The sequence below is a fragment of the Uloborus diversus genome, chromosome 4 (genome assembly GCF_026930045.1).
Source record: "Uloborus diversus isolate 005 chromosome 4, Udiv.v.3.1, whole genome shotgun sequence".
Classification (NCBI taxonomy): domain Eukaryota; kingdom Metazoa; phylum Arthropoda; class Arachnida; order Araneae; family Uloboridae; genus Uloborus; species Uloborus diversus.
The window spans coordinates 167814779-167827987 of record NC_072734.1 but is presented as its reverse complement, the minus strand read 5'-3'; the positions used below and the strand labels follow the sequence as shown (position 1 = coordinate 167827987).

At 35.1% G+C, this 13209-nt stretch overlaps 1 protein-coding gene across 1 annotated transcript in view; it reads right to left on the bottom strand.

The window, feature by feature from the left end:
• Positions 1 to 1896: 1896 nt before the first annotated feature.
• Positions 1897 to 13209, bottom strand: part of LOC129221121 (uncharacterized) — a 32848-nt gene continuing 21535 nt past the window's right edge. Inside the window, exons 2-3 of the mRNA XM_054855565.1 lie at positions 4580 to 4711; positions 1897 to 2906 (exon numbers count right to left, since the gene is read on the bottom strand). Of these exons, the coding sequence (XP_054711540.1) occupies positions 2536 to 2906; positions 4580 to 4711 (503 nt within the window). The 3' untranslated portion in view covers positions 1897 to 2535. The remainder of the gene's footprint in view (positions 2907 to 4579; positions 4712 to 13209) is intronic.

Below are 13209 nucleotides of genomic sequence, written 5' to 3'. Positions count from 1 at the left end.
TATTGAGCATTTTGAGGAATTCAATGCTATAACTTTTTTTTCTTTTGACACGAAGATATGTGTAGTGAGAAAATATATTTTTATTCATAGAATTTAAAGATAATTGATTTTAATGGTTTCTTTTAAAATCCAATAGTGCATTTTTAAAAACTTTTAATTTCACAAATTTTGTACTGTTTGGAGGAAGAAAAGTTACTGAAACATAATTTTGTTCATTTTCTCTATCTTGAGAATGAGCTGAACAATTAAGGCGGTCAGAAACAAATGGTTGTAAAACCTCTTGTCTGTTTTTGAACAAGAGGGTGTAATTGTAGCCTTGGTAGGGTGCTGTTATACAGTATCACTTAGGAAAAAAATTTAATGAAACTTTAAAAGTGTTTTACTCAAAACGTTAAAATGTCCACTTACATACCTTTGCTTCTCAATGATTGATTAGTAAAGAAACAACACATTTGTTATCCAATACATTTTTTAAACAGTTTCAAACATGTCTCAAAAATATTGCTACTGGATTGAATTCATACTTAAAATTTGTGGGTTTTATTCCCAGTAGTCAGTGTTGTAGTGCAAATTTTTTTCTCAACGGAATGCAAAAATGGAGGGGGGGGGGGCAGAAAATTCGAGATTCTCTAGAAAAATAATTGAATCATTATGCAATTTAATGAAACTTCCTATGTATCAACAATACTGTAAAAATTTTTTAAAAAAATGCATTTCATTGGTTACTAAAGGGTACTGAAATAAAAAAAGCCAATTACCGAACAGATTTTAAAAAGTTGCTAAATGTGGCATCTTTTCTTTCTCAATGCACTAATTTTGGCATACGCATTTTAAAACAACATTAACTAATTTTACGGTAAAAATATGGCTTGATTTGAGAAAAAAAATAAAAACGTCCATTTGAAGTAGATTTTATATTTGAACAGAGTCACTATTATTTTTGAAGAAAAAAAATGAATAAATGTGACTTGGAATAAGTATGTTGGAACGGCGTTCTGGCCACTGCTTGTAATGCATCTGTGCTTTTTATGTGACAAAACTAAGTCGGAGCACACATCACAGTAAACTAGTGATCCTTTTTTTTTCTTTTCACTTAATCATTTGTCCTTTAATGTAAATAAAGCAATAAGCAGAAATTCCATTGCAAGCTTTCTAGAAAAACACATACCTTCAAATTAATGTTAGGGAGATGGCACTATGTATTGAGAATGTTAATATTCAAGTTTTTCTTTCAAATTGAAAGTTATGATGAAAAACAAGTTTAAGGGAGACAGGTTAAACTTAGTTAGTGGCAGGGGAAAAAAACCCTGCTAATAATTATTATTACATCTCTATAGCATCCTTTAAAAAAAAAATCCATATAACTTTCCGGTAATTACGTTGTCTCAAAGTATGGAGTACATGATCTTTTGAAGTTTAAAAATTTTAACGGAAGTGTTCGAGTTATAAAATAAATTTGATGGGTTGTTAAAATGATTTTTACTAAAGACTATTTCGTTCAACTAGCGTTGTTACTGATAAACTATGCTTGAAATAAAACTATGAAAGCTTGTTTTTATATGAAACATTTAGCACCCCCTTTATGTTAAAAAATAAAAACTCTTGTTGAAGTGTTTCATACTTTGTACAATGCATCTATGTATAAATTTATTGCTCATTCTTTATATAGTTCTTGTAAAGTCATGGATATAATTATTTATGCATATGTGTTTGTGCTTTTCGTTAAGAATTTAAATTTTAATAAAAGTATAAAGATATTGTAGCTTTGTGTTTTGTAGACTGAGCCAACGAACCAGCACACACACACACACACACACACACACAAAAGAATGAAATCAAACAACAGGGTATGTGAGGCAGCCTGTTGGACCGTTAAACACCAAACAAACACTAACATGGATGAAACCACATGGTTTATTTAACAGATGTTAATACATTTTATGAGTGAAAATAAGTTCAAAAATGTTGCTGATTCTCAAAATTTTAGACATGTATACAGGAGAATTTTCATTTTCTAAATTTGTTGATGAAGGAAATGTGTGTCAAATGGTAATGGATGAATTGTCTTTCAGTTAACGGGTAACAGCGGGTCGTTTTCAAAATATGTTATCCTGTATCCACGTGCCATTTATAAGATTGTTACATTGTAACTGTGTTTAAAAACCCATGGTAATGCGTTAAACTTTAAAAATTCTAAAGTGTTCATTTAAAAATTGATAATTTAGAAGTAATGTAATAAGGAATGGATCTCGAAACATGACAGGAATACAGATTGAACTTTTGTTTGCAAATATACAGGATGTAGTCACACGATCGAGGGGTTTTGCAACATGAGGTGCAAAACATTATTTTCCTACTCTGTAGGGGACAAGTCAAGCATCTGATTACCCTTTACTTCATAAGTCGCTGAAAGCTTAACGTTTCTAAAAATATCTTTAATATGTTGTCAGAAGTGTGTGATAAGTTATTAGAATGTCACACAAACAACTCTAAACCTTTAGTAATTAGCTCGGAAATAATAAGTTCAGAATCAGCTCATACACCTATGAAATTATGATCCACTTGCAAATGTTTCGCCAACTTGATCCTTTTCATCTTCATTTCGTACCTCTTCCTTTGTATGCTGTCAAAATGCGGTTTGTTCCTTCGATCTATGGCAGAGAGGTGGCAACATTTATGGAATACGATCCTCCTGGTGGCAACACATTGTTCGAATGTTCGCATCAACTTGGTACCGTAGTACGGACTGCTGTACCTTCCGTGGAAGCCAAGCTTTGTGTTGTGTGCCCTGTTTTGGTTTCTGAGTAGAATTCGAGCTGCGTAGAACTTGGCGAAACAGTGGTATCCTTTATCGCCTGCTAACTGCCCCAGAGAACAGCATGTGACGTCTTTGCTTTGCTTCAGACCTGTTTGTAAAAGAAATTGATTACAGGCATTCTATTTTAATTATCTTTAATTCTGAACGTTTCTGGGAGCTAATATTAGATGGAACAAGATATACCTTGATTATGCCTACTTGATTTGAAAGACAGTTGCTAGAATTTCATTTCGCAGAAGGTTGACTAATGTTTCCTTCTTTGTAATTTTCTGCAAACAAGTTGGCATGTGATCCTTTCTCAACACTTAATAAATTAAACCGCATGCTGCGCATATGCTTAGCTATAGCTACAGCCATGCTAATCCTGATTGGTTTCCAGTCTCTAAGTATTTAAAACTTCACTCTCGCAATACAGTAAACTTACGATTATCCGCGGAATTGGGTGGCACAAGTGCCGCGGATCTACCGCAAAAAGCTAAAATGAGGGACAAATAAGGTAAAAATTGACCTTCTCCAAAAACTTAGCTAAACAGTGAAAATATGTACAGTACAGTAAAAATGTTTGTATTTTTGTTCAACAGTACTTAACATCAATGAAGAACAAGTGTATGTGCCAAGAAAAAAGCACACAAAAAAATAAATGAATAAATAAATAAAAATAATAAAATAAAATAAAGCAAAAACAACTGATTTGTAATTTACAAACTTTCTACAAAAAAAAAAAAGCCATTGCTATTTGATTTTTACTGTGAAAATGCATGTTCCAGATTGTTAATGAACTCGCGTATAATCGGGAGTTACTGTCGTTGTAGGTACTGATGGAGGGAGCGATTGCTATTGAAAACGGTCTGCCCGTTCATAATATTTTAGCAAATATTTCCTGTTTTTGCAAAATTTACCAGTGCAGTCGTCTGATATTCAGAAATGACAAAACATTAGATTGTTTTATTGTTATGTATTTAATTTTCCTTTAACCATCCATCAAATGCCACATAAATTTAAAATAATAGATTTAGTGCAAAAATAAAATGCAGCAGCCAGAAATCAGTTTTTCCCCCTTTTAATTAAATATTATGTTTCGCGCTTGCGTAGTTTGCGGTTCTCATTTCTTAGGCCCTTTTCCCATCAAATAACTCTTTTTCAATGGATATATTTTGCCTTTTGAAACAAATAATTGTTAAATTTTAACTTTCAAACAGTCTTTAGAACTAAAAAAAATTTGTACGTTCTATCGGAGAAAATAATATGCTTCTATGGAAGAGCAAACGGGCTTTCAATGCATCTGTCCAGTGGTAGATACAAGGGAAGGACCATGACCCCCCCCCCCCCCCCCTAAGCCGTCCTTATTGTGTTCAAACACTGTATGAATAAAATAAACGATTTCAGTAGTATTTTCAATTCATTAACTATTTTTGAAAGTAAATGTTCGAAAAACTACTTTTTTCATTGCTTATGAAATTTGTAACGTTTATGCCAATAAAGAACCTTATTCTTGGCCAATTTAGTACTGTTTATTCACACCCAAGCAATTTCAGAAATTTTTCATACTCAAAGCAGTAGGTTTGTTTATGGGGCATTCTTTAGCATGCCCCCCCCCCCAAACCGGTAGTCTGTATCCGCCCCTACATCGTTCTCTTGAACGGAATGTCGAACTTGAATTAATGGGTGGTCGTTCTCAAGAATGTTCACTGCGGAGTGTTAATTCTTTGAAATAAGCTGAAGATCGCCAGGTCGAATAAATTAAACTTTGATGTCACTTACCAGTTCTAATCGGCATCGTGAACCTAGTCACTTCAGGTGGTTCTGCCTCATCCTCGCCTCCACTTCCTTCTATGATTCTAGATTCTCTGGTAAAAGCTGCTTGCTGGTCTTCGTCTAGGCTGCTTAGATAATCTGCAGGAAAGAAATGATTGCTTTAGCACATCAGGGCTGCATTTAGACTTAACGAGGCCCTAAGCACAGCTATTTCTGGTATGAGGGCCCTTTTTGAAATTTGGACTATTGTCCGTTTTCCACGAGAAGGCACTTGACTCCGCCTTCGTCACGTAGTATCCGATGATTCTATTTCGCTGTTTTCGGCAGAAAGTATATTCGGATCAATACATTTTATTGTAAAAGCAGCAGTTTTTAAAATGTAAAAATGACCAAAATAGCAACAGACAAGTGAAGCAAGTGATGTAAAGAACACTAAGACTTTTTTTGCTCATTAAAATGCACGCCCAAGTTAAGGCTGTCTGGTTGCTTCATTTATAGTACAGTAAAAATAAGGGTCGGACCCAAACATCCAAAAAAAAAAAAAAAGCTAAACCTGGTGCAAATTGTTTATTACCCTCCCAATAAGAACAGGTAAAGAGTCCCACCCCATAGTGCGTCGGGTTTTGGAATAGGGGGCATCTAAAAATTGCCGTTTTGGGTATTCCAGAATTTTTAGAGTAAATTTAAAGTGAGAATATTATGTTATACTAAATTTAAAAGCATGAAATTAAAGGTGTTTGACCCCCAAGAGGGATGACATAACTCGCCAATGCTACAGAGCCCCCCTATCTTCGTAAAACGAAGCAGTACCCCCCCGAAACCCCCTCCATAAATTTCATATGGAAACATTTTATGCTAAGTTAAAGTTAGAAATCGAGTGTGTCCATTCTCCAAGATCGATGGTGCACCTCCTCTCAAAGCTACAGCATCTCCCCTCCGCCAAATAAAATAAATCCTCACCCCCCCCCCCTTTATTTCAAGTAGAAGTCATGCAAATCTAAAATGCATTAAATCAGGACTGTCCACCCCATAAGAACAGTAGTTCACCTCCCAAAACGAAATTATATACTAAAATATTATCCTCCCCCCCCCCCACCCTCTCTGATGGTGCACATTTGATTAAATGGCCAGAAAAATTACGCCGAACTGTGTTTTGCTTTCAAATGATTTCTTCTAAGCTTGTAACAAAAAGTTTTCGTTATCAAGATGTTTTTTGGAATCTAGATCCTCAGCAAAATCGTTATTGTTGCAGATATGTCTAACACAGTTTGTGCGTCTAATTGAGCATTTCAGTCCACTTTCAGACTTTTCAAACATTCACTATATCCAATGAACCCCTCAGAGCAAGCACAAGATTTGAGACGCAGAAAGTCTTTTAGAGCAGAAGGCTTGGCTGTTGTAATAGGACGCACATTATATTTCTGTGATGCTTTCTTTGCACCATCAAAAATGACACTAGCTTTCCCATACTTACAAGTTACTTAACCCGGCACTGCTGGCATATTTCCTTGAAGCTTACAGATCATTACCAAAAATATGATCAAGCAGGTATCTTCCATCTATTACATATGAGGCAGTGAGAATCAAAGGGATGTAAGTGGCAAAATTAAAAATTTGGAGATAACCAGTACAAATGGTTGGTGAACCTCTCCTCTATCTTGGGGCCAGAGATGGTACTAGTAGACCTGGTAGTTGCTTCTATACAGCAGGATTTAGAAAGGAAAATCAATGAAAGCCTACCTAGGGTTTTATCTTTAAACGCGTTTTATTCAAAACTTGAAAATGACCACTTACATCCCTTTGCTTCTCGCTGCCTCATATATGACACCAACTGCTCGTTCTGTGATGGTGGATGAACCTTTTGCTTCAGATAATAGCACTTTAACGATACAAGATTTCTTTCCTTCTGAAACCAGATTCATCAAATACTGGTGGAGGTGCATAACTCGCACCAGAAGTTTTTAGCAATTTGTTATTCCGTCTTTACTGTTCATACCATTCGGTGTAAAAGATGGTTTGGGCTTACACATCTTTACAGATAGTAACTACTCTCGTAACAGAAGCTAAAGACATAACTGCTTACCTCCTTTACAAAGAGATGCCACAAAATTGTTTGCCTTCAATATCATTTGATGTTACTACCTGAACGTTAAAGTTCTCATCGCAACTCACCTTATCATCAGCGAGCAATACCACTACCAACTTGAGAGGTAGGAAAGTTCTGGGGGCTTTAGAAACGGATTGTGATTTCCAAACTGAGAGACAAAAAGGTGTAAATATTTAGCATTCTATTGTTGTATTGCTCATTGCTCTCATCAAGACTTGTTCTATCGTTGAATCACTACAGGTTCTAGACCACCTGAATTTGTCACTGCGTTATATCGTTGGATAGCTGATGTTTGATGTGATCAATTTTTTTTTATCGCATAATGTACTCAAAAGTTTGAGATAGTGTTGCAAGTATGTCCGCATATTTAGCATAATTCACATTACCAGCTGCGTAAAAGGGAGGTAGCTCGGTGTTTGCAAATGAGAACCCCCACCGACTTAGAGGATGCAGAATTGCAGCATTGCCCGTCTCACTGTTGGCAATTTCGGTTTGTCCCCCCCTTACGATGATGGCAAAAGATTTTAGAAAAGTTGAAGTAAGTTAATCAAGAAGAAGTAGGGAAACTTTGGTCAGTTTGGACTTTTTTTATGCTGCACAGGAATTTTGTTTTCCAGCGCTCTGAACAGTTTAATAACTCCAATCACAAATAATTTGGTTACTGAGCTCGCTTAGATCTTTTTGAATTATCATTCTGACATTACCATATCATTGTGTGGCATTTTGTACTTCGGAAAAGTTTAAATCAGAGAAATTTTTTTCGTGAACTTCACTGAAATAGTTGATTTTAGAATGTAAATTCAGGGTCCCCCCCCCCGAAAAGCGATGACGCACCCTTAAGTGTGACAAAGTATCCATCCAGAATAAAAACCCTCAAAAAAGAAATAAATACCCCTTGAAAAAACTGCCTTAAAAATTCCAATGACGCAAAGCTGCTCCATAACCCCCCACTCCCCCCCCACCGCCTGTGCACCCCTGTTAATTGGAATTTTTTTTCTGTGAGAGTTTATTATTTTACTATTATAGAGTGGTTTCTGCGAGGTTGGAGAATTTTTTTTTAAGTAATAGAAATTATTTTTATTTAAATAGCGGATTATTTCGTCTCCCCCTTTCCCCCAAAACCCGACGCGCAAAGTGCTGGGACTTTTTACCCCTTCTTGCTGGAAGGGTAAGAAGTAATTTGCAACAGGTTTCACCTTTTTTTTTTGGATGTTTAGGTTTGGTCATTTTTTGGCCTAATTTTACTGTACTATTAGAAGCGCGTGGATTGCTTACCGATCACTCCCACGCCTTCTCCTGAAGTGTCTTCTCCTGCGAAACGGACAATACTTTTTGTCAGTGGCAAAACAGGTCGTTTGAAAAGTTTTTTTCCCTAGAGTGTGTCTTTACACTCAGAGAGATGAGTTTTTTTTAAAAATAAATATATTTTTAATGCATGCTATTTTTTTTTTTTTTTTTATAAATTGACCTTGGAGGTGGAGGGATATCAGGAGGGTAATGCAGGGACCCATTTTAAATTCTATATTTTGAGGCCTTATAAGAGATAATTGGAAGTTTAAAAATACCAGGAAAAATATGTGCAACCAAAGATGTTTAAAAGTTATACTCTTTTGCAAATCGAGACAAATTTGTTTAAATGAAAAACGTTTTTGGTTCGACAAATCGTTGATGTATATCGACAGAGGAAAGAAGCTAACGCATCGTCACTTTTCTCACCTCAGCTTTCGGCTAATTATTTTTTGTTCATCCCCCCCAACCCAGTGGTGAATCCAGGAGGGTGACTATGAGGCTGCAGCCTCTCCCAGACCAGAACTTAATTCCTTCTTTCGGATTTTTTAAAAAATGTCTGTGTATCTTTATGTTAAAAAAGTGATATAATTTTAATCTTTTAATTTGTTTTCGTTCTTCTTAAGGTTGATACACAAATCTACAATTGTCACTGAAGTGTTACTTTTCCGAAATTTCTTTTGAAATTTCGGAAATTTTGCCCTACCTTTCCAAAGATTTATTCATTTACTCTCTTTAAGAAGGAAGGAAGAAACAAAGTGAAGATATCATAGCTACTTTTTGTTTTTCTAACTCTCTCTCTCTCTTTAATTATGGCGCTTAGTATCAATCAAGTTTACCTTCTTTTTTGCTGTTTTTAACTATTAGTTTACGATCTATCAGCTTTTATTTCGTTTACATCACCTTGCCATGCATAATTGTTTTTGCATCTTAAACAAGAATTGAAAATTTTGCCTTAAAATTGTTTAGCAATGGTGTTTAAAATGCGTGAATTATTTTAAAATATGCATATACATTTAAATTTAAAAAATTTAACACTGAATACCAAATTTTAGATAGTTTCTAATGTAAATATGAAAGTTTCATTAGTCATTAATACCCCCTTACATAGCAGATTTTGATACAGAATGTTATCGTTTACATCATTGAACTTTGGTGATGACAAGGAGACATAAAATTTAATGACCTCAGCCGCCCAAAAAAAAAAATCCTCGATTCGCCACTGCCGCAATACCACCGGCAAATGCCTTTTTTGAACATTTCTCACCCTCCCCCCCCCCCCCCTTCTTCTTCACCTGTGGTCCTTGGAAGTTCGTTGTTACCGGATTTCAATGCATTTCTTAAATTCTAAAAAAATTCTTCAATATATTTTGAATTATATTCAATCATGGCTCCACTAAATTCCGCTACGGTTCTATCAAACTTTGATATGCGTTTAATACATTTGTCTTTCAGTGTAAATCAGATAACTTAAACTTTCGCTGCACAACATCAATAACAAGAAGTTGTTTCTGAAAATTGTACGACCTTCACGTTTACATGCAATATTAAAAGTTTTTTTCGATAGCAAGGGGGTGACACTGCAAAGTATCATCCCTGGTGGCACAACACTGCATAAAAATATTGTGATTTAAAAAAATATTTATTTCAACCAAAATGTGTGATATCACACTTCCTGTTCCCCCTCCCTCCACTTTGTCACAATTTTCAAGACGAACTCTCACCTCAAAGCGCGACATCGTTAATGTACGAAAACCATTGTAAAAAAAAAATGGACTCGATAGGACGTGAAGCAATTATTCTTGCTTACAAGGTTATGCAAAGCAAACAATTGAATACTAGAAAATAGCTACTGCGAATACGAGCTAATTGACCCTGGGGTCCTTCTTTGGCCCAAACGGAGAAAGAAAAAAAAAAGGGGGGGGGGGGGGAGGAACCAACGTTCTGTGATAACCTCCAGGAAGCAGTTTTTAAATTAATTTTTAGTTTCGCACGGGAGCAGCATCAAGCACGCAGTTATAGTTTTTACCAAGCAGTTTGATTGTTCTCCACAAGGAGCAACACTACTGGTTTTTTGTAGTAAGTTACCGCCCTAAAGAAGGGCTAAGGCAGAAATACATGAAATACACCGCCAGTTCAGTTATTCCATCCGAGGACTGCAGTTTCGTGCTTTCTAGCACTCATCAACCCGGAATAGGAATCACGTGAGCTGGAGGCGAAAAATCTCTTACTACAAAATACCTTGGCTTTACCATCAATCTTTGAGTTGAACCGCACCATTGCTGCGGCTGCTCATCTGTTTGCTGATTCTACATTAGCTACCAGTTTGTTTGGCTCTCTTGGCTCCCTTAAGAGATTTTTCGCCTCCAGCTCATGTGATTCCTATTCCGGGCTGATGAGTGCTAAAAAGCACGAAACTGCAGTCCTCGGATGGAATAACTGAGCTGGCGGTGTATTTTAAGTACTACTGGTTTTGTTTACTTTGTGCTAACAATTGTCTTTATAACCTCCTAAACTTTTACATGTAGGAATAGTTCTACATCTGCTAAGAGTTTGTTAAGTACCTATTTATGAACAATATTTGATACTTTATGTTGTGTAGATGACTATTTATCGTTTCCTTTAGGAATTTTATTTTAAAATTTCACAATGACAACACATCTTCTAACCTAAGAATCACGGCCTACTTTAGCTCAGCAAAAAAGCTTCAAAAAATTCGTCAGAGGGATTTGAAAAAGAAAAGAAAAACTAAAAGTAACATTCTGAACATCAGAAATACAAGAAAAACTCGGAACCCTCATGAACGGATAAAGAGAGTGATCACAGCCTCAATGCATCAAGCCACAGTGACATGGTTTTTACTTCGGAAGATGAAGATGAACTGGAAGATATATGAGATTCGGAAAAAGTTGACCCAGTTGAAAATTTTGGGAAATTAGTAGGAAAGTTTAGGCAGGGTTCGCCGGTGTACATCAGTCGATATACAGGGTGTCTCAAAAGGTCGTTTACAAACTTAACATGCTGGTCTGTCATATCATGATGAACAAGATTTACATAGGAACATGTGTTCGCAAACGCAAAGCTGGTGCACTCCATGCACACAAAGTCAGACACTAACGGATGGACAACATGTCACATATCTATTATACAAAGACGGTTTTATACAACATTTTAGTCTTTTAGGAAAGCTTAAAGCAGTTGCTAAAATTTGAGTCCTGCCAGCTTTCATAATCACGTTGCAACGACAACGCAGCGATCAGAGAAATCTTGTCAGAATGGATCGTTATTACGACGGTCGGTACTTCGTTCGTTGCGACGGTGTCTGACAGTTAAAGGCAGCAAATTTCAACAACAGCTATAAGCCTTCCTTGAAAACTAAAATGTTGTGTAAAATCGTCTTTGTGTAATAAATATGCGACATGTTCTGCATCCGTTAGTGCCTGACTTGGTGTGCGTAGTGCGCCAGCATTGGGCTTGCGAACGTATGTTACTATGTAAATCTTGTTCATCATGATATGGCAGACCAGCATGTTAAGTTTGTAAACGACCTTTTGGGACACCCTGTATATCACGATATGTATCCAATATTTATTTTAAAAATATCATGATATTTTGATATTTCCGAATTATTTTTATTATTTATTTTTTCAACTACCGTATGTTCAACACAAAAATTATTAATCATAGTAATTTTCTTTATTTTTTATTAAAAATATAAACAAAAAGTTATATATATTTTTATGATGTATTAATACATGATGAATATAACAAAGTAATATAATCCTTTTTATTTTATGTTCATAAATATATTAGCAATGTAACAATTGTAATTCATATTAAAAGTGCCTAATTAAATGTTAAACATTGGTCAGAAAAAAAAAAAGAAAATGTCTTATGACTGTGCACCGAATAATGAATACTTTTTATTTCTGAACCATACAACTGTGTAAAGAAGAAAAATGAATAAAACAGCTAATGCTAAATCAACTCCACTTAAAAATTGGTGAAAATTTAAAATGAAATATTAGATATAAGTAATGAAAGAAAGCTCAATTTTAAGTCTACATATTATAATAATAATATAAGAAAATAAAGAGTAATTTGAGGATGCGATTACTTTTTTGAAGACTAGTGTGTGCCGATTGAAAATATCGGATATAAATCAAAATATCGGATATTTTCGAATATCATGATATTTTTCCCAATCCTGAGTTTAGGCAATTTTGTTGTTGTAGAATGGAATGGGCTCAGGTTTCCAGGGATCTTGATGTGAGATAGGAAGGAGATATTGTTGAGTGCATGGAACGCACCCAAAAGTTTTGGAATTTTCCAACAATTAAGGATCCTTTGTTTTACAAATGAGGCAGTTGGAAGCAAAGGGATGTAAATGGACAGTTTAAAGTTTTGAGTAAAACGCGTTTAAAGATAAGGTCCTCGGTAGGCTTTCATCGAAAATTTTTTCTAAATCATGCTGTATAACAGAAATTACCAGGTCTACTAGTACTGTCTCTTGGCCCAAGACAGAGGAGAGGTTCACCTACCATTTACTCTGGTTTTCTCAAAATTTTTAATTTTGCCACTTACATCCCTTTGCTTCTCATTGCCTCAAAACATGTCCAATTAATAAATTTATCCCTCCTCCAAAACTAATGAAAAGATGAGACTGTTCGCTGTCGGCGATTTGTAACAGTAACTATGCCTACACAAACATTAAAAAAAAAGATAAAATGAATAAATTTTCTAAAACATATATGTGTAACCCAAACTTCATATAAAATGCATTTTTTTCTTTCAAAAAAAAAAAAAAAGATTTTCGTGCGAACACAAGTCCTTTTTTGACAAAAAAAAGCTCTCAAACAAAGAACAATTAAAAAGGGTATTTACACTTTGAAACGAAATGATAATTATTCAAAAATTAATTTAAGAGTATACTCTAGACGTGTAAAAAAGGTTACCATAACTTAGAAATAGAAATGAAAAGAAAATTAAAAAAATTAATTTGAATTTTGACACCAATTATTCTTTTCGCAATCACGAGTGTGTGTTTGGAGACGCATGTGTGTATATGTAGGCGCGTATGTATATGTAGATATACGTGTGTGTGTGTGTGTGCAGGCATGTGTATTTCAAGAATATTCGGCGTTTAGCTTAACTCAATGAAAAATAATGCATAATGAATTTCTCGCCAATTTGTCATGTTAATTTGCTCATCCATGTAACGGTAATTTGCCGGTCCATGTTA